We start from the raw sequence: 22769 nt of genomic DNA, 5'->3' as shown, positions 1-22769 counted from the left end.
GATTATGTAGGTGGACCCAATGTCATCACAGGGATCCTTGTAAGATGGAGCAAAGTCAAAGTTAGAGGAGGAGATGTAACCATGGAAGCAGAGCACAGCTGTAGAGAGATTTGCAGACGTTACACTGCTGGCTTTGGCCATGGAGGAATGCAGGTGGCCTCTAGGTGCTGGAAAAAGCAAGGAAACACATTCTCCCTGATGTGTAAGATTAAATTAATTCAATAGTGTAAGAAGGTATAAACCACCAATGAGCAATTGTTTCCCAGTCACTGGTACATCAATATTTTCTTAATGAATATGGTAATAAATATTATCTTGATAATATTATTTGCCGGTTCTGGAAGTTCTTAGCTCATTCCCAGTTTGAATAACCATACTGGGGTTCTTGTTTTGTGCCCATGCAGGGATGCTTCTGGTCAGGTGACAATGCCAGCAAGGACTCTGAATCATTAAGCCCTACTCTGGACCTAAACTCCAGCAGTTTGACTTAGAATGGTCACCTTTCCTCCTTTAAATGTATAATGCTTACTTATTTAAATACTTCCATTTTAATAGGTACTACTAACTTAACAAGACGAATAAGTATTAGTACAACAACTATCTTTTCTTGTTGATTATTACATCCTTCGGGCTGATGGTACTCCTTGGGGTTTGTGAAGGAAGGGTCAGGAATTTAGCCTCACCATTTCTCTGGTTCTCCTACTGTGTTTCCCATAATAATTTAGCATCTGGGATCATACGGTGGAGGAAGACATGGGGGCTGCTCTTAACAGGAGGCGGTGCTGTTCCTGCTTTGCTTTCCGCTTATATCAAAGCTCATCTGTGTCTTACAGGACCAATTATAGTAGCAGGCAGTATGCAACATACTCTCACTCTGGCCTGCCCCTGGAAATTCCCCAAAGTTCCAATGTTCACAGGGTCATGATACAATCCCAAGAGACAACAGATGACAGTTTTTAATACTTACCTAACTATATCGCCAGCTTCCGGTTGAGGGGTCAGTGTTCCTCAAGGCAGCCTTGGCTCTTCCTTTCCACTCTCAGGTCTGTCTTGAGGCAACCAACATCAAAACATTCGCAATTTTGATTATTGTGGGGAAAGATTAAAAACTAACTCAAAGTGCCTTGAGCAAAAAAATGGTATAAGTTAGCAAATTTCTGCAATACTTTTTGGAATTTTTCTCTTTTGAATTCTCCACCTTTCCCCAAGGCCCTCTTGAGTTGAGGTTGTTGTTGTTCTGAACTGGGCCATAAAAATGTTATTAGATTTCTCTTGAATAATAACAGTAATGATACAAAAGCAACCACCATCTCCTCTTTGATATAGAGCATCCTAAAAGCCAGACACTATTCTAAGCACTTTGCCCATCTGTGCTTATTTAATCCTCACAGAACTCTTTGCGATAACACTCTTGTTCTTGTTACCACCATTTTCCAGATGGATAAACTGAGGCTCTAAGAGGTTAGGAGCTGCCCAGGGAATCACAGTCAGTAAGTGGTAGCACTAGAATTCAGACCCAGGCAGCCCAGCTTCAGACACAAGTTCCTGACCACCCCTGACCACCCTACTGTCTCAGCTGCTGCAGGAAGTGATGGCTTCCAGGATGAGGGAATGGAGTGGGATCAGAGCATCTGATGATCCATCCTGTCCTCCTGGAGGTGATCCCTGTCCTTGCCCCACTTGCCCATTGTCCACTGACACCTCAGCTTCACAGTCTAGAGCTAACGAAGACTTTGTAACTCAACATCTGCCGGACCAATCTCTTGTACTTGGTTTGGGTGATCTCAGCCGTCGGTAATAACAAAAAGTCCTATGCTTTGAGGTCTGAATTCTCTCTAAGTTATCCAAGCCTCTTTAGTCATTTGTGTCTTCAGAAACAGTTTGAGCTTTTCTCTGTCCCTCAAATTGTGGAATCAATCCCCTGGCTCCTCAGGGCAGTTATCTTCTGTGAAGCTGGCGAGTTTGCTGTTGCACCTCCTGCATCATGGGCTGCTATCTCCCCAGCCTGGACATAAACCAATCTCACATCCTTTTACCCCACAGAGACCCAAATTCCAATACTCCCTTTCCCTTGAATGTCTGCCTTTGGACAATTTAAACGGGCATTCATTTTAAGAATACGCATTTTCTTTGAAGAAGGAATTGAGCAACCATATCTGAAACAGAGCCAGGACCCGGGATAGTCCTGGGGAATCTCAGTGGCAGGAACTGAAGGACACCTAGGCCACTGCCATCAGAATGTTTCCTTCATCTGCCATCTGCTCTTGAGTAAAGAACAGAGTTTTATGTGAAAGGATGAAATTAGGAGACTAGAGTGGTTTGTACTGGCACTGTTGTTTGCTCATCTGAAGCCTGGAACAGAATAATCTTTTAAAGGAAGGAAAGTATTATTATTTTTATTTATGTCTTGCCTACTTTCAAAAGGTCATTGGATGAATCACTGTTCTTTTGTTATCCGGTATGTACTAATTTTGTAATCTAGATAGTATTTACTATGTATGACTTAAATATAGTATAATTATAGTCCGTCTAATGGTATTTCGTTGGTGTAGATCTTTATTTTTACGTTTTCTATTTTAGCACCAGACACACTATTGATGTTTAATGACCCTAATCTGGTACTTCATGTTCTGTCTGTATTTAAAGGATGTGCTCTTGGTTTTCACTATATATAGTTAAGAACTTGACTGTATCTATATTTACATTTAAATGTTTGGCCTAATAATCTGTGGAAAACATGTAAGACTAAAATTATAGCTTATATATAAATGGTTTCTTTTTGTAGAAACTGCCTTAATTCCCTTCCAACATACCTTAATGAAAGAATGTAATCATAGTGTTGATGATGATAATTATAATAATATGTTAAACCCTATCAGCTTCCCGAAAGAAATGAATCTATGTAAATGTTGACAACAAAATGCATCTCCAGTCTAATTTTGACAGATCTGTGTGTTTATCTGTTTCACTGATGTTTTTCTGAAGCCCTATCCAATAAATCCATAAATTCCAGGATTTGTTTACCAAAAGCCATCCAAACAGACCAGGTACAATCTGCTAAAGGTATTCTGTGGCAGGACTCTCCTGCCAGCGTTAGCCAGGAGGTCCGTAATGTGCACATTTATGAGGAGATCTGACTGGATCTCCTCATAAAAGAAGGAAGGGATGCAATGCCTGCTGGTAAGCGTTTCCTTCTTGTGAACGTATCCATCTTGTCTACTTTGTTATGCATCTGTTTCTGTCAGTCATTAGATTCAACCACATTACTGATATGTCTAGTTCATTAGACAAGCAGTTAGAAAAGTGGGGGAATCCAAGTGAATTAATTGTAGTTTTATGTTTTAATGAAGAATGATTGCTCCTAGAAATGACATGCTGATGATGTCAAGTAAAATATCTGTAGATGTTTTAAAAATATCTACAATTATAATTTGTGCTGAGTTATTTAAGTAAAAAAAGTATGAGGATTATATTCCCTATTTATGGGTTACAAAACTCTACGAAATGGCTTTCAATCAATTGCTAAAGACAGTGAGATCAGCTTAGGTCTAAGTCCATTCATTTGGGCTGCTATAACAAAATGCCATAGGCTGGGTGGCTTCTACACAACAAACATTTATTTTTCCCACAGTTGGAGGCTTGGAAGTCTAAGATCAGGGCTCCAGCAGATACGATGTCTGCTGAGAGCCCACTTCCTCGTTCATACATGGCCGCCTTTCAGCTGTGTCTTTACACGGTAGAAGGGGAAAACTGGTCTCTTCACGCCCTTATAAAGGCACTAATCTCATTCATGAGGGCTCCACCCTTATGACCTAATCACCTGCCAAAGGCCCCACCTCCAAATACAGTCCCCTGGTATTCTCAGGGGATTGGTTCCAGGACCCCCCCCCCCCTCGGATAGCACAACCCACAGGTGCTCAGGTGCTTCTTATAGAAATGATGTAGTATTTGCATGTGACCTGGATTTGCCTATAGACTATATAGCAGGATGTTCCTGCATATCACCTCATCCAAGTGAATTCAGTGTAGTGCTCAGCACATGGCAAATTCAAGTTTGCTCTTTAGATCTTTCTGGGATTATATATATATATATAATATATATATTATATAATATAATATATAATATAATAATATATTATATATAATAAAATATATATATATATATATATTTTTTTTTTCCAATCCATGGTTGGTTGAATCTGTGGATGTGAAACCCATGGATATAAACAGCTGACTGACTGTACCATCACATTGGGGATTAAGTTCCAACATATGAATTTGGGAATTTGGGGGAGAAACAAACATTCAGTCTATAGCAGTTTATTTTTGATTAAGGGTCTTTTAATCGACTTGTTTGGCATTCAAGTATTGATTTTGCCTATAATATCTTTTCTAGTAGCTGTCTTCACATTGTACTTTATTTTATAACCTCCTCTGCTGAGTACAACATCTGTTCTGAGGTGTGTGAGATATACATATTAGACTAAGGCAAAGCACGAAATGTTGGTATGTGTAGCACACATACATTATTAGATAAATAGCTTCTCAGAGTTTTAAAGGGAGGTCATGGGGCCTCCCACTTTAAGGCAAATTTGGCCCAGCAGCCATCCTCATCATCACTGTTTCTACTTCCTCTATGTCCAAAGACTCCATGTCCAGATGTGAGCCTCTGTGTTCCCCTGTCTCCCCAGAGAGGACGAGCATGCCCTTATCCAGCAGTACTGCCAGACACTCGGCGGGGAGTCGCCGGTGAGCCAGCCCCAGAGTCCAGCTCAGATTCTGAAGTCGGTAGAAAGGGAAGAACGTGGAGAGCTGGAACGGATCATTGCGGACCTGGAAGAAGAACAAAGGTATGCCAGACCTGGGAGAAGATGATATGTTATCCTGGGAAAACTTGTCATGGGAAATTCTTTAATAATAGTTTTCACATGGCTCGTACCCATTCTCTTTCAAACTATCATCCAAGCGATCATGGTGGAGTCAGTTTTAGAGGGCATTACCAAGATGGGCTGCTGGCTTTACAGCTGCATTTGGGTTCTAACAGCTACAGATGCCTGTTAGAACAGTTGCTTAAAGCTACCCTTTTATTCATGCTTGCTGTTAAGAAATGGTTTTACCTGGGAGGAGGTACGTAGCATGAGCTACATGTGGAGCTCACAGACAAGTTGGGGTAGAAGACGATGTACACACTAGGAATTCCAGCTTTCGTTTTTCTGTATTAGAAATTTGCAGGTGGAATATGAGCAGCTAAAGGACCAGCACCTGAGAAGGGGGCTCCCTGTCGGTTTACCTCCGGACTCTGTTGTATCTCCTCATCACACGTCTGAGGATTCAGAACTTATAGCAGAAGCAAAACTCCTGAGGCAGCACAAAGGGCGGCTGGAGGCTCGGATGCAGATTTTAGAAGATCACAATAAGCAGCTGGAGTCTCAGCTCCACCGACTCCGACAGCTGCTGGAGCAGGTAGCGTGTGCAGAACGTGGTGCTGGTCCTCTCCGTGCCACTCGTCCCAGCCCCGCTTGGTCCCAGCATCACTAGAGCGGTTCACTTTCAATTTCTCACCTCCACAGTTCATTTCGACTGGTGTAGAAATCCCTCTTCAAATGGAAGCATTAAATTCTCACTAGCATGGAAGAATGTGCTTGCTCAGCTTGAGATGGAATGTCCCACTCTTCTTTAACACTGAAATCTATCTCAGCTCTGAACAGTTTAGGGGAAAAGAGCCTATAAAATAGGCCTGCATAAATTAAATATAGGAAATATCTGTGAAGATAAAGGGATGTGACCTGAACTCTTCATTTTAAAGCCTTTCTTTCAATGAGCTGTTTTCAAGGAATTAAGTAACAGATGTTTATTAGTTCACTACTATTATTTCCTAACTTGTTGTATGACAGTTGCATGCAAAATGTCTTGACAATAAGAAATACAATTTACAGTATGATGAATACATACATGTATGTAAAAAATTAATAATTCCTATTGTAATGATCTTATTTTTCATTTTTTCCTCCTTCCTTCTCTTCCTTGCTTGCCTCCCTTCTTTCTTCCTTCTTTTCTCTCTCTCTTTCCTGCCTCCCTCCTTTTCATCTTTCTTCTATCTTTCTTTCTTAGTTCTGGTCAGAACAAATTAATTTGATAACTCATCAAAGGGTAATAGCCTGCAATTTTGAAAAACACCATTCTTTAGGATGTAAGTGTCTGCCTTTTTGATGCCTGCAGTCTTGTTAAGGACCATACAAGATAGTATGTTATATGAGGTCGGACAATTAAGTTCGTGAACTCATCCTAGAAAAAGTGCTACACACCTCATTGCTGAATATCACTACGGTCACCTATGAAGTCCTCTCCTTGGGAAGCTATGCACTGATGCCAGCACCTAGTCCACCCTTCAAAGCAATTTTGGAACTCTTTTTCTGGAATGGCCATCAGAGCTGTCGTTGTATTACCCTTGATGTCCTGAATGTCATCAAAATGTATTCCTTTCAGTATTTCTTTTATCTTTGGGTAAAGAAAGAATTCATTGGGGCCAAATTGGCTGAGTAGGGAGGGTTTTCCAATACAGTTATTTGTTTACCAGCTAAAAATTCCCTCACTGACAGTGTCGTGTGAGCTGGTGCATTGTCGTGATGCAAGAGCCATGAATTGTTGGTGAAAAGCTCAGCTCGTCTTTTTTCACACAGCCTTTTCAGCACTTCCAAATAGTAGTAAGCTTGGTTAACTGTTTGTCCAGTTGGTACAAATGCATAATGAATAGTTCCTCTGATATCAAAAAAGGTTAGCAACATCATTGCAACAAGTTCGCGAACTCAATTGTCAGGCCTTGTATAACAAGATGGTGTCATACGTAAAAACAGCACACTGTAGAATTAAGTACTGGATTGCATCTAGCAGTTAAAGAATAGGAGTCATGTCACAGAACTAGTACAGAAGATGCCTTTACAGCAGATGCATATTGTATAGAATCCTAAAAATGGGCCTGGGACTTCTCTACCTTGAAGAACCCCTGACATCCAATATTTGTATTATCTTTTGCCTTTTTCTTTGGCCTTTGCAGTGTAGGGTGCCTTGACAGTGAATAGAAACGCCTTTCTCCAGAATGATTTATTGAATCAAAGGCAGAAACAAGTTCTCTCCAGTGATTTTCTCAGGTGTAGAAAACTGTATTTTCACAGTTGCTCTCGGTATTTTTTAACATGTTAAGCATCATTTAAAACAGTGTGATTTCGGCATTACTTACACAGTGAGCCACAAATTACCCCTCATATTTTAACCATCCACTTGTCTGTATACCTGTCACCGTTTCCAAATTTGTATGAGACTGTTTTGGGAATGGCATACTTCGGGACTTCCAAACTTCCATCATTAAAAGTAATAGTTCCCCGAGAATGACTCACTGCCTGGCTCTCCTCTCTCTAAAGTTCTGTGGAATGTCTGATTTTGACCTTGGAGCCAGTCACATCTTGACCTTGGAGCCAGTTGCATTGTTAGCATTGTGAATCTGAAGTTTCTGAATGGTGCCTGTGTAAGGGATGAATTTGCTCTTGAAAACTCTTATTTAGAATATGGAGGGTTGGTGCATAGATAGAATCCTTACAGAAGGCAGCCACACTGGAAAACCTCATTTTCCATAGCCTGTTGATGTTCTGCAGAGAGCTAAATGCTCTTCTGCTCACCTTACTCCCCGCCCCCCCCCAAACACACACCCTCTCCATCCCGTCAGACAGAGCTGCCTAATGGATCATGTGCCGACAGAATTGCATAGTAATCCTTTTAGAGATAGCTGATACCTGAATAGCTCTGTATATCCCAGACTGTAGAGCTCTTATCTCCTTAATGACAGCATGATGCCAGAAGAAGATAAATAATTCAACTCTGAAAGAAAAAACTGGCAAAACTACCAGGCTTCAACTAATATAGATTTAATGAAAAAAGCAGCATCAAAAACTTTGTCACTTCTGCATTCCCTCTGCAATGGATCACACTTTCTAATTTAAGCATGTGCTTGTCTGATACATCCATCACCATTTCAAAGCTATGTGTGAGAGTACATTGACCACGTGGTTGTAGGTGTCAGATTCTGTTCTAATTGCTTTAGAAATACTAATTGATCACCACCTCAAAAAACCCTGTGACACAGTACTGATATTACCATTCCCAGTTTATAAATAGAGTCCGAGGCTCAAAAGTTTAAAAATTTGCTCAGAATTACACAGCTTCTGAGTGACAAAGTTTGAGTTCAAGCATCTGAATCCAAAATTATACTCTTGACATTACTATTAAGTATTGATTTAAATTTAAAGATGAGCTGATTTTGAAATTGAATCAATTTACTGTATGATAAGCAGTGCTCATTTTTTAAAAATGAATGTTTCTAAATTTACTTGTTTGACAGGCAAATAATAGAAAGAACAACTGAGGGATGAAACTGACATTGATACATAAATCTTGTAATATAACCAAGTGAGTTCTTCAGTGTGCCCAGACTGAAAGGGAAGGGCCACTTGGTGCTCAGGGGAAGTTCTAGTGAGTTCATCCAACTGATGCTAAAATGTGTTTGAAAGTGTCTAAGGGTAAAGAACTCTGCATGATTTAATTTTCCGTGGTGGGGGAGGAGAAGTTAGAAATGGAAATGGTTTCCTTAATAATCATTTGAGTCTATTCTCTGCCCTAACCTCTGAATGTAATTCTTCCAGCCTGAATCTGATTCCCGAATCAATGGAGTCTCCCCCTGGGCTTCCCCTCAGCGGTCTGCACTGAGCCACTCCCTGGATCCAGACCCCAGTGCACAGTTGCACCAAGCAGGTCAGTGTCCCCAAGACTTCGCTATACCCTCACGCTCTCTGGGCTTTGCCATTTGTTTGTTTTTCATTTTAAATAACATTCTTACACATGGGTGCTTTAGGGCACAATGGAGGTTTGTTTTCTCTTTGGTCTCAGATGAATACAAAGCCATTTTAACAATACCAAAAAAAAAAAGCATTTTAGAATAATAGCTGTAATAAATGTCCATATATAGTGTGTAGTAGTGGATTGAATTTTGGTGAAAGATGAAAAAAGTGTTCTTTCCTTTTGGGATGAGCAACTGTTTAAATTCTTTGCTTTAGTAATGATTAATTAGTTAATTATTTTTTTTTAGTAGATTTTCTGTCTCTAAAATTTCACATTTGTACAAATTGAGAATACAATGCTAAAGAATATTATACCAAACATGGTTTTCTCTGCTCAGGTCTCGGAACTCAGTATTCTGCTTTCTCCATCTCAGTCTCTGTAGACATTGCCATCTCCTTGCCCCCCAGTCTGAAGCAGAGGTCCCATCCAGTGTGTCATTGATCTCAAAGGGAAACTGTCACTGCTGCTAAGAGGGACTCTGTCAACCAAGATTCTGGAATGACATTTCCTTATTGATAAAATCCAAGTTTTCCTGAGGACCACAAACTTGAACCAAATTAATTTGTTTCTGGGATATCTTTTCCTACATGAATCAGTAGAAAACCTAAAACATTAACATTATTATTATTTTTTTTTATTATTAAATTTATTGGGGTGACAATTGTTAGTAAAATTACATAGATTTCAGGTGTACATTATTTTAATTAAAAAAAAATAAGAGAATTATTTTGCTACTGATTATAGACTAAAGAGCATGAAAGTATAAAGTCTCTTATAAGATACCTCTAGTTTTGTGGTAGCATAAGCAAGCTTATGCTGAAGTCTCCAAAGAGAAGGAAGGAAAACGAAATTGGTACAATATTTTTCTCATATGAGAAAATCGTTGCAATGCAAAATAATTAAATTCCAACTAATAAATTGAAACAAATATGGCTACATTACATATTTTTCACTCATGAGTTTTCCTCTGGCATATGGATTCTTTCTACAGAAATATCTAGTACATTTTATTTGTATATAAAGTTATACTACCAACAAATTAATACAAAAATGGTTTTGGTATTTTCCCCCTAAAATTGTCCTTTTTTACTAGAACAATTTGCACCTTGGTGTTTAGAGGCCAGATCTAGCATTTTCTCCTGAAGATGGATTTTGGTGGAAGGTCGCACATTAATTTCAGGATGTCTGTTCTTTTTATCTGCTGTCCCAGCGTCAGAGGACCTGCTGGCTCCCCCTCACGACACCAGCACTGACCTCACAGAGGTTATGGAGCAGATCAACAGCTCGTTTCCATCTTGCTGCCGTGAGTACGAACGGTCCTGACACCACCACTAGCCTTTTCCTTCCATTTCTTTTTTCCGGCGTGGGGCCCTTTGTCTTCTTAGGTAAGATAACAAACACCAATATTAGAAACAGGATTGAGTATTATTTGGAACCAAATCAAACATTCTATATGTCGACAAAGCAAAGGAAGCTCAACTTCGATACCATCACATCCCTCGGGTGCAGTGACAATGCAATTGTGTTCTCTGAGACTTTTCGGTCTGCGTTATGAGTGATAACGTGAAGGCAAATAAAATAAATCTGGTTTTAAGATGAAATTATCCTCTTCAGTGCAAGCTATAGGGAGGAATGTGTATTACTTCAAAAAACGTTAGTGGCATGCCAACATGGTATGAAAATAGCCTTTTCTAATATAATTCCCTTTCTTTAGACATTGATCTCTCATGTCATCAGATGCAGGTACAGAAACGGATTATTTTTAGATATTCCTCTTTTTCCCCCCTTCTGATTTCTTTTCTTATGGAATGAAATAGTCACTGTATAAAGGCCAAACCATTTAAAGCATCACAGATCATGACCCTGAAATTTCCATATGAACAACCAAGAGCCAGAAAGTAATCAAATAAAAACAGTTCAATTCCCAGAGGAAATTATTAATGATTCTTACTTATTGATTGATTTTTTTCCAAACATTTTGTCTTTAGCATCTTGCCACCTTGCAGTTTCTGCTGAGCTCCCAACAAAACACTTCTGCTGGTTCACACAGAAACAGTTGACTTGTATATGCATACATACTACTTCATGCCATGATTATATTTTAAATGATCTTTTAAAGAAAAATTTATAATTTTTAGGGTGATTTCCTCACAAATTGATTTTTAAATCTAGGCAGCCACTAAGATAATATTTTAGTGTATATATATATATATATATATATATATATATATATTATCATATGTTTGTAATATATATAGATAAACAGCTTCTGATCTTACCCTTTTCCATCTTCTCAGAAAATACCATCCTAAATGAGGAAAAAGACATTATCAGGAGTGGAGATAAATAACATATACTGACTTCATTAAAAAAGTATTCTTCAATTTATGCTACTCTGCAGTTTCCAAAATTCCATCATTAGCAGAAAATGGAAACAGCTATTTGAAATACAGTCTTCTCTGAATTTTTAGAAGTATTTGCCTAAGGGACATATTACACTTTCCACAAGCACATAAATATGTTACATTTGGGAATGTGTCATTTTCCGGGTTATTATTTGTAATTCTATGTCTCAAAATTTACTAAATCATATATACTATATATCAGCCCCCACAAAAAGCATGTGCTAGCATATGTACACATACACACACACACACACACACACACACACACACACACACACACGTTTAGCCCTGTAGAGACTTACAGGAACATAAGTCCGTAGGCTATCAGGTTACAGCTTATTTTCTAGGCTCTGTAACAGCCATAAAATATAAGCAGATTAAATCTTTTATATTAATTATTCTTCAAGGTTGAATTCTGGCCCCATGTTCTCATAGTCTTAAGTGTGTCCATCCTCAAATATTTATAATATGTATAGTTTTCTGTAGATGAACATTATGCATCATGTGTTTTTTTGAAGTGCTCAAGTATATTCCATGTAAGAAATGATGATCAGTGTATTTTAGAATCTTTTGAAATTAGGTCTTATTGTTTTTGGTTTCTGCTATTAGTTTGGGTTTAGTTTGCTCTTCTTGGTATTTATAGTATATATATTCCTTTAATACCATAAAAATCTCCAAGATAGGGATCGCTTTCCATAAAAGAACTTAATTGACTTATTTGTAAACTTTATACATATTTTTTAAATTCTGCCTAAAGTTATTATACCTTTTAAAAATTGGTACAGAATAGAAATGAGCCCCTGACATGGACTTGGTGTCCGATACATGTTTCTGAATTAAATGAATGACAACATTTTCCCACTTGGATGGTTTAGTGGTTGAGGTTTCCCCAGATAGCACTCAGAAGATTCTGTAGGATTCACTTGCTTTGTTGCCCTTTTTAAGTTGCTCAGCTAGCAAATATTTTAATAAGCCTTCAAATTCCCAAAGCTTACTGACCCCCTTTGGAAAATTATCCTAAGCAAATCGGCTTTGCACCCTCCGATGCCAAGCCAATCTCCCGAGCCCTTATAACTAATGAGCACTTTAAAATTACTTCTCACCAGCAAACAATGAATTGATCTGCATGTTAATCTTGACTTTTGATCCATTGTGGATTAAAAATTAGCATGGTCACAAGTGATTTTCTACTTCTAGCAACCTTGGAATTAAAGTGAACCTGTATTCATAAACCCTAATTGCATGAATTGTCTACTTAAACATGGCTTCTTTTTTTTTTTCAGTGTATCTATATATTGTCATACATCATACTTTAGAATTCCTGTCTTAAATATATACCCCAGTTGGTCCTGATAGCATCCTTGAATTATGGTCTTTTAAAGTCTCCTCTTAATTATTTATGTTGAATTTCAGAGCAAAGACTCAGGTACTTCCAACTTTTCCTGGCAAGGAGTTAATGAAGGAAGTGTAATTGTGTTGCCTATTGACCAATGTACATACTAAAATTTCCACTGACTGCTGGACATTTTTTTAGTGTAAAGTCTTTTGTCAGTTTTTTCATTTATGTCATCTAAATATATGGGATACTAGTAGTAAGCCCAGTATTTTTCGCTGATAGACCAAAAAATACTTCTAAAATTATTTTTTATCTACAGGCATATTTTCACTGTGAATTGCCTATGTTGTTTAAACTTAAGTGGCATTCATAAAAACTCAAAACCTACTGAAATGAAATGATTTCCTGATTTCTTTTTTTTTATGTGAACACATTTCAAAGTTTTTATTTAGCTCTTAATTAAAGAAGGAACCAATAAGGTGACTTCTTTTAAAAGTATGATTTGTTCAAGGGAGTACCCATAGCCTTTTATTTGATAAAAAGCCCTAGGGTTAAAAATGTTGGTTTTGAACAAAATAGATCAGATTTCTGTTTGGATTTGGCTATTTGTTACTCAGAAGAGAAGCGTAACTCTACCTGTGTTGTACTTACTGCTAGTGCTCTCCCTTGGGTGTAGCTCACGTTTGGGCTCCACTCTTTTTCTTCCTAGTGTAACTTCCCTATCCAGTAGGACTCGGCTGGTGTTAGCCTGATTCTTCCCCCACCTACTACTGGGGCTCACCCTCTCTCTCCAGGCATCATAGGAAGGTTGCCCTTCTTGCTTGCTCTTTTTTCCTCACAAAGCCACTGGCACCCACTGTGTGGTCACACATATCTTGTTTTTTCTTAAGCACAGGAAGATGAGAGAGGGCAGGTGTGCAACATGCCAGGTGATTAGGGACAATTCTTATTTGACCCAGAACAGATATTACCATTATTGGAGGGGCGGAGCTCCCCCTCCTCCCTAGGGTCAAGTATGAGAGGATGTAATTCGGAGATTTCCCAGTGAAAGGGAGAGATGAAAAAACAGAGGCCTTAGAGAAAAGTTTTGCTAGTGGCTGCCCTCCTAGAGCCCATCAGAGCAGCTACGCTGTCTCGTGCCCTCTGTAACCAGGGAGGAATTGAGCTGCAAATTAGATGCAAAGGCAAATTAGAGTTTATATTCTAACTTCTCTGAGGCTCTTAGCTGGAGCCATCTAAAGCTCAAGTATTAGCCCAAGTTCCTAGAACACTGTCAAGGATTAGGCCGGCCCTTTCCTTGATGCGAGCACAGTGCCATCATCTTTCTAGCCGTTGGGGCAAGGCTGAGCCAAGGACGGCAGAAATGAAAGACCCATGCACTTTCATTCCCTTAATGACTTCTTGGTCAAAATTTGTACTATTCCGCAAAATACACAGAATTTGCTCTGTTCTGATATATAAACCAAATACATGGCAATAATTCAGTGGGAAATTTTGAGAATTTTCTTTTTTTACAAAACTAAGTACTCACTGAATGCTTTATTGTATACTTATTTGAGACAGCCAGCATGTGTTTTGCATATTTTGGTGGAATTTTTGTATCTTAAAAGTAGTTGGGATATGAGAAATTAGGAAAACTAGCCGTTGTTAAAGCATTTAGGCAAAACAAAACAAAAACAAACACTGTTTCTTATTTTCTTATTAGCATTCATTTAACATGCTGGGAATGATGTGAGAGGGGGAACCAGCCAAGCAACAGTACCACCTTCAATTGATTTCTTTTGTTTTCTCTTTCAGCAAATCTCCCCAGCAGGCCACAGGTAAGAGATCATGGGTTTGTTAACAAAAATTCCAAAAAAATTAAAAGAGAGTTTTATTCGTATATGATTTGCAAATCAGGGACGTAGCCCTCAGTATGGAGCCAAGACATGTTCCAAAATGGAGGGCATAGGGCAAGATTTTTAAAGGCAAACATTGCAAGGAGCTGATGATCAAAGAGATGCATTGCTAGGGAAAGCTAGATGACAAGCGTACATCATTCGTTTTCAGATTGGTGGGAGCAGCTGGACTTTGAACAGTTGGCCGACTTAGTGGGCAAGCAAGTGGGGCTGTGAGATGAGAACAATGGTTAACGTATGCTTAGCCATTTGTCAGCATCCTAGTTCTTGTCTAGGTTTGTAGAACAAAAGCTTTTGGGATACTTACCAACACCACAAAGTGACTGCTCATTTTTCAGGCAGTTTCCAGGTCCCAGGAGCAAAGTCATCCCCTGTAAGCAACCCCAGAGTTCAAACTGCAAAATCCCAATGTTGGGCCAGATATTATGATATTAAAGTTCCTTGAAGTCCTCAGGTTGATTGGCTCAGGTATTGCTGATTACAACCTACCGTGTTTCCCCGAAAATAAGACCTAACCGGAAAATAAGCCCTAGCCTGACTTTACACAATGACATCCCCTGAACCCAAGCCCTAATGCATCTTTTGGAGCAAAAATTAATATAAGACCTGGTCTTATTTTCGGGGAAACATGGTAGAGAAGGCAGATTAGCCACCATCCATTTTAGTGCTACTTTATTTCCCTTGTGAAAATTAAACTTGGTTGATTCTTAATGTTAGTTGATTCTGTACACCGGTTTGTCAGTCGGAGGAGGGGGAACCCCTCCCAAGCCCGTTCTTCCTGTTCTGCCCCAAATACCCAGTGCTTGATCCTTTGTGTTACATCAGCTTTTGAACAACCTCATATGTTCCTTGGAAAGTTAGCCTGGATAAATTTGGCTGGCCACTGTTCTCCCAGATACCTACCTAAGGTAGCTACCACAGAACATTGACTTAAAAACACTGACTGGAGCGGTTCACAAAGGTGGTTCTGTTACTTTGAGAGGGGAAAAGTCTTGATTTTTCATTTCAAAATTTGCTGAGAACTGTTGGCAGCCACAGCCTTATGCCTTTCAGTGTTTTCCTTATCCAATACTCCTCATAATAATGTGCCACAAAACCACTGATCTTTGGAGAAAATTTTCTTCCATGAACCTATTTATTAATCTTTCTGATTGTGTTCTTGTCTTATTGACAAGAGGGGGCGAGATCTTAATGAGACACCTAGACTGTCTGAGTTTGTCTTTAGTAAATGCAGGAAAGACACGGGAACATAAAGTAGATACGTGGATGTGGTATAAGAGCTCATGAGACAGAAGGACCTCACTCGAGAGGGCAAAAGTTATCTTCTGGTTGCTTCTGTTGTCCTAGTGAACCGGAAGCCAGGGCTTCAGCAACGAGTGAGGACAGGAGGAGGTATCATAGGTGTGAGGAGACATAAGAGGATGTGCTGTAGCTGCTCAGAGAACAGAGAACACCTGGTCTCTGGAACAGAGTGTTACTGACTGCCAGGCAGCATCCAAGGCCACCAATTAAGGTGCCTATTTGTGAATTTAACATGAGGCACCATGGTCTGCGGGGCTGTGTGTTGCCTTCCAGCTACATTCAAGTTCATGAGCACAGGCATCAGAGTAGGCCGAGGATTGCGGTTTAACCAAAGTTGAGATCTTGGTTTGGCCAAGAGATACAACAATTCAAGGGAAGAATCAAAGAAGTGATGATAATGATTGAACCAGGCGTCTAGTGAGTTGGTAGGGAGTAAAATGAGGACGCCTTAGGTGTGGAGACAGCAAAAAAAGCTGGGAGAACCAATTGCAGTATCAGAGGATAGATGAAGTTGCACCCTCGTGGAAGTAAGCTGGAAAGGTAGAGGTGGGTGTCAGAAGGCAGGATCATTGAAACTGAAATGTTGGAGGGGCTACAGGTATTGGCAATGGTCCATATTTAAGACTTTGAGTGAGTGGCTGAGAAGGTCATTGGAGGAGAAGAGCTCAAGGAACTGAAAGGTCAGAGTATTAGAAGAATCATCTGTATGGATGTTGAAATCATTAAGATTTAAGAATAGCTTCAAACATGACGGCAATGAGCCATTTGTCCTTCAAGAAGTAAGGGAACATGACCCCAGGGGTCAGAAGGTGACTGCATAGTGGGTGGTATAATCTGTTGGCATGACATTCAAGGGTGTTTTTAAGGATGAGAGAGAAAAAATGCCCTGAGAAACACAAGGAGGACCTAAGAAGGACTTATCCAATCTATGAGAAGTGTGGGAAATGAAAAAACACTCATATATGTGTGTGAGGGTAATGAGGGAGCTTGTGTCTTCAGGGGAGATCCAGGTATTGAATAGAGCAAGCAAGTGAAAGATGCGTTTAGAGAAGAGTTTGAGAATATGGGTTTTAATGGTGATGGACCATGTGGTGTAGAGGGCACACGGGAAGGGTTTCAAGAACTAGGGAGGACGAGACATGGGAACAGAATAAGGGATATGCAGATCTCTGTATGGAACAGAGCACATGAGATGAAAGGTGACCAGTCGTCTGGAGCATTTCATGGCGGCCAACGATCATACAAGGATAAAGAACATGATGAGATGAGTGGTGATGGTCCCAAGGTAGGGGCAAGGCCATGAGTGAGGGGGTCAGGAAGGGGACAGGGAAACCTTCTTTTAGATCCTCAAATACTTTATAATAAATATGTTGAAAGTGATCTCAGAAAACTTCTCCTTCTACTTTGTTTTTAGATTTTAAGAAATTGAGTTGAAAAATGTTCCTGGTTTTTGCAGCTATTTAGTGCAGCAAATATTTCCCTCATTCCAGGAGGACCCTTTCCTCCTTTTTACCTTCTCTCCACATTCCTTTCTTTTCCCCTGCAACATTTGCTCCTAGTTCCCCTCACTTTCCAAACCTTGGAAATTCAGGAAAAATTGTATGTTTTCACCTGGATAGTTGTGTTAATATTTACATTGTGTTGACTTCAATTTTTAGCATTCTGACAGCTAAAATGAGAATTATTGTGCCCTGCTTAGTAGACATTTATGAAACTTTAATACAGAGGGGTAATAAAGTACATAGAAATAATTGGAAAAAATCCTTTTAGTCTTTATTTCAACATGAATCGGCACCAAAGTTTTAGTTAGTATGTATTAGGTTGGTACAAAAGTAATTGCTGTTTTTGTCATTATTTTCAACCTTTTAATCTGCAATTACTATTGCACCAACCTAATAACATGTTCCTTTCCCTGGTAGAAGGAATTCCTCTCCTTCTCTGTTCTCAACGTACTTGGAACTTACTGCAGCTGGCACTTACCTCCTATTAGAGTTGAATGTGAGTGCACTGCTGAGGTGTCTTTCTCACCCACCTCCCTGTGAGGGTCTTGCCTTGGTACCCAGGAGCCCCACACGTCCGAGTGGGTGAACCATCAGTGTTCACTAACATTTTGCTCCCTCTGACATGGCCGTGAAATGTTCAAAATATAGAAGCAAGTTTCTGAAGAGTCCAAATTTTAATAGTAATGGAGAATAAGCTCTAGGTGAGAGTCAAGTGAGTCTGTGGCTTCTGGCACAGCTGGGAGGAGAAGGGCCCCTTGGGCAGCTTTCTTAGACACTCGAGGAACACAGTTCCAGAGACCATTAGGGCTTTGCCTTAAAGTCCTCCATCAGATAAGGGCAAGTAGAAAAGTGTCTTTTCTGCATGTTACTGAAAGGCCTCTTGTGATTTAGGAGGCATGGCCCCAGTTTCGGATTATTTCTTTTAAAGGTAATTTAAAAAAAATAATTCCAACTTCAAAATACTTTTAAAAAGCTACCTATTAGACCTTTCCTTCAAAAGGTTGAAGCCACTCCCCTGAGGGTGGCCCAGATTTATGTCTTCTCTTGTATTGGTCTTGCATTGGCCCCGAGCCTTTGATGGGCGCCACTGCACACCAGTAGACTCAGTTTCCCTCTTGCGTTACTCTTGTCTGGACCCCAGTTTGGGACTCAGACTTAGAATTGTCAAGGGCACTCCCTCTGCAGGAGACCTCTAACAGCCCTCCGGGGAGAGATGGGGTGCTTGCACCAGCCTACTTCACTCACCATTAGTACCTTGAGCAAGGAAAAGCCAAGTCCCCTCAATTTTAACTTGATTTCTAGCCAGGGCAAGAGATCGGTCTTCCATACTTCGTCTTTATCGGCTGTGGTGGTAACAAACTAGGTGACTTCAGGATGAGAGGAAAGGACCTCATCCAAGGAGCCAAGGGTCCCCTTTGAACACAGCAAAATAGAATTTGACTAGTTCTGAAAGAAGCACTTTTATTTCCTGGAAGAGTTGACAGATCTTTGCTACCTGTAATGGTTAATGTCAGTGTTGTTCTGACTGTTTTCCCTTCCCGCAGGCAATGTGAAGTATTCATCTAGCCAAGCAACGTTTCCTGACTTACACCATTGCCCTTTCCAGCAAATGCCAGTTCCAAGCTCCATTTAATCAGAAGCTCCATGGCTCCTTGAAACATGCTATTGAGTGCTGACTGTGGGTTCTACGGAAGGAGTAAAACACTGACTATCCAAAGAGAAAAGGATATTTTGTTTTTATAATAACCATATATTATTGTTTTCTTCTTCCCTTTCTATGCAACTGTAAATTGATGAACAGAATGGTATTTGGAAATGATAATACATTTGTCACTGATTTGTATACTGTATACAGCATTGGGAAAGTGGGTGGGGGCTTTCTAATACGATACCTTCTTTTTAATAACCGTGACAGAAATTGTATAAGAATTAGAAGACAATGTTACATTTTTACATTCCTTCATATTAGCCTTGTACAATAACTTCCTTTATTTCTTCAGCTCTTTCACCATTATGTTTTGGTTATTTATAATTCATCAGCCACATGACCAAATAGATTTCCTATATTTGTTTTCATGATTTGGCCAAATTAATAAGTTCATATATTTCAGTCAGTTATATGTGTATGTATTAGGCTACGGCTCTGTGTATACTGTTTAACTTTATTTGCCATCATACACTTACTTCTTTAGCGACCACTTGGATAGCTACAATCAAAATCCTGTGGGCCTAACTGGCATTTCTACTGGGAGTTTTTTCCCTGCATTTTATTTCCCTGCTCTTTATAAATGCTCTTGATTTCTTTATTTATTTCATGTCCCAATTTATATCACAGAAGAGGCTTAAAGCAGGATTACAGTAATCTCAAAGATCATGTTACCAAAGGCTGCCCATTTAAGCATACTTTCATTTTGGCATAGAAACAACCCCTTGGTACAACATTTCCTAGTTCCCAGGTCTTCATTTTCATCATTAATTACACAGCAGAACTTGACCTAATTGTAATACCAGAACACATTGTTGCCTTCAGTTCCCTTTGAAGAGAATTTTATTGTTGTTTATATATATATTAAGCCCTTTATAATTCTTGAAACTTCCAGTTATTTTCTTTCTGAAAGCAGACACAAATTTAATGCATGTCTCATTTTACCTTTTGGGTAAATTAACAGATGTTTTCTTAGCCTTCCTGTGGTCTATACATTTGGGAAGGATGTTTATCAAAAGCCTATGTCACTGCTTCTTCAGAAGAATGAAATTCATGCTTAGATGGTCATACCCTGCCTATACTTTGAGTGCTTTCAGTTAGGCATTTGGTGCAGCTTCTGATTTAGCATTTAATTGATTCGTTTTAAACATGTTATATAATTACCATATGTAGAGAAACCAAAAAAAGTTAAAATAATATGTTTTGATTAAAGCATATGTGCTTTTAAAACATCAGGACATTTTAACTTTGGGTTCTCTTTAACTGGGCTCTGGCCAGAAGGAGGCTTAAAGTTAGAAATTCCTATTCTTTTAGAATAGGTTGGGTGGGTTGGGGGGGCAAGGGTGTCTATTTGCAGCATAGATATTTTGAGAAGAAGAAAATTGTTTTATACAAGAGGAAAGCCATGACCACCTTTCTACCTCAAATCCATCTTCATCCATCGTGTTGGAAATAGCTTTATGCCGCTACAGTCTGTAAAATCTAGAGCTTTTATCAGGCCACATCATACCCAAGAAAATTACCTATTTAAAGAAAAAATGTTCCCTGAATTCTGAACTACAAGTTGTAGATTTGGTGTCTTCTTTGTTCTTACTTTGAAAAGTTATGTATTTCTTTTCCTGCCTGTAATTGTATGCAACACGTCCTCTATCTGCTATTAAGGAAAAGCTACATGAAACACTACATTGTAACCTTCTATGTAATAATAAATTAAAAGAAATATATTGCAGTAACAACAAGGGGAAATAAGTATGTAGTTCTTTTGAAATATGTGGTAAAGAACTAATCATAGACTATCATCTAATCTGGTTACATGTTGTATTTTTCATCCTGAATAAAATTAATTTTAACACAAGATGACTTTGATATTCTTCAGCTGTGTTCATTGATAGACTCCGAGCTTTGAATGTACATCTATGAAAATAAAATATAAAGAGAACGTATATCCTGATAAATCTACATATTTTTCTGCATTTTCTCTCATACACACTAATAGATTCTGTCATTTGCTCTAATTCTCTCTCTCTCTCTCTCTCTCTCTCTCTCTCTCTCTCTCTGTCTCTCTCTCTCTCTCTCTCTCTCTCACGCACACACACACACTCTGTTCCTCTCTTCTCTCTTATATGTATAATTCTCAATTTCCTTTACAGATGGAAGACTTTATTGGTAGGGAAAAAATAACGTTGGATATTGAAAACTTGTACGTGAAGCCTCTTGATCTTTTGTTTTGATAACAGGTGCTACTGGTATGTAGTCAATTACCCTTTCAAATCTTTTAGCCTTATGCTCTTAACTAATGTGCTGTTTATATGTGCACTGGATTTTAACCACTCCAGTAGTTAAGTTTAATCCATCTCTGAGGCCATCCCATGGGAAATAGTGTTGAGAATCATGTTACTTGATTATTAATGTAAGAGCTATCTATGAAATGGAAAAATCCCAAAACATATAATTTGTTAAAATAAAGAACATACATTTTAAAATCCTGTTCAAACCCAAAGTAATATTCATATCAAGCATTCCTAAGGAAACAACAGTTGGTTTCTAGCAACCTCCTGCTGAGTAGGTAATTGAAAATGGAAGTGAGAACAAATGAAAACTTTGATATTTATATTAAGTCTTCAGCTTGTTACTTCTCTCTATCATTGAGATTGTGTGTGTGTGCTTTTTAAGAATGTAGTTTGCTCTTGGTTATCTCCCCCTCCCCCACCCACCACCATCATTCACCTGTTACAAGAGACCAACTTTTTCAGAGTCTTTCTTAATTCACTAGTTGGGAATTTAATGAAAATACAGTAACACACCACTAACACCACACCACCTAATACTAAGCAGAGTTCAAAAACTTCATTAACATAATATCAGCTTGTGTTTTTGTGAGGTCAATTAAGTGACAAGGATAAGCCTGCGATGGAGGCCAGGAGCCAATCACAATCACATTATATCCACTACCTGTGGTAGTTTTTTATTGCCTCAATAATGCAGCGTGGCAGCCATAAAACGTCAGTATTAAGTATTTATTTAGCTCATGGGATTTGAGGTTCAGCTGATCCAGGCCAGACTCTTCTATCCCAGCTAGACTTACTCACGGGTGTACGGTTGACCAGCTGTTGAGTGTTGTGGGATGGCTAGACTGGGATGACTGGCAACTCAGCTGGGTTCTTTGGTTCATTAGCAAGTCAACTGGGTATATTCTTATGCAATGGCTGAAGTGTGGGCGTATAAATGGAGGGCTTTGCTGAGAACTGGCACACCATCACTTCTACTGAATTCTGTTGCTCAAAGCATATTACAAGGCAACATATGGGGACTAGATTCCACCTCTTTCGTGAGAGAGAAACTAGAGTCACAGGATACAGCTACAGAGAGGGGCCTTCAGGTTTCACCATGGAAACTTGAGGTAGGCAAAGCAGAGACTTTGACTGGGATACTGCAGTGTCTGTTTCCTTGGGCATCATGTTCACTGCTTCAGCGGTATGGAAAGGAAGTAGCCTTTTTACCAGACATCTTTTAAAACAAAGGTCAAGGAGATTAGCCCCTTCCCCGCAGACTAATCCAATTGCAGAAAGAAACAGGTAGGGAAACTTAGCACGCGTCTGCCCAAAATCCTATGAGAAGATCTCAGGACTGATAATAATGTTAAATAAAAATAAAAGCAAGAGAGAAAACCTAGATGAGAAATGGAATAAAGAGGGTATTATCATAAATGGCTCAGAAGAAATTTATTCAAAG

General features: G+C 39.1%; 1 protein-coding gene across 8 annotated transcripts in view; it reads left to right on the top strand.

Moving 5' to 3' along the window:
- UTRN (utrophin) overlaps nucleotides 1–20892 on the top strand; it is a 463108-nt gene extending 442216 nt beyond the window's left edge. For all 8 annotated transcript variants that reach the window (XM_088795414.1, XM_088795413.1, XM_088795412.1 and 5 more), the window contains 6 exons: nucleotides 4692–4850; nucleotides 5223–5463; nucleotides 8694–8802; nucleotides 10100–10192; nucleotides 14428–14450; nucleotides 18877–20892. In XM_088795414.1, coding sequence (XP_088651540.1) covers nucleotides 4692–4850; nucleotides 5223–5463; nucleotides 8694–8802; nucleotides 10100–10192; nucleotides 14428–14450; nucleotides 18877–18885 — 634 coding nt within the window. In that variant the 3' untranslated portion in view covers nucleotides 18886–20892. The remainder of the gene's footprint in view (nucleotides 1–4691; nucleotides 4851–5222; nucleotides 5464–8693; nucleotides 8803–10099; nucleotides 10193–14427; nucleotides 14451–18876) is intronic.
- Nucleotides 20893–22769: the final 1877 nt, after the last annotated feature.

This window comes from Rhinolophus sinicus, chromosome 2 (assembly GCF_057876585.1).
Source record: "Rhinolophus sinicus isolate RSI-liver-muscle chromosome 2, RSI-T2T, whole genome shotgun sequence".
NCBI classification, from domain to species: Eukaryota; Metazoa; Chordata; class Mammalia; order Chiroptera; family Rhinolophidae; genus Rhinolophus; species Rhinolophus sinicus.
Note: the sequence above shows the minus strand (reverse complement) of the source record. Positions and strands in the feature narration are given on the sequence as shown.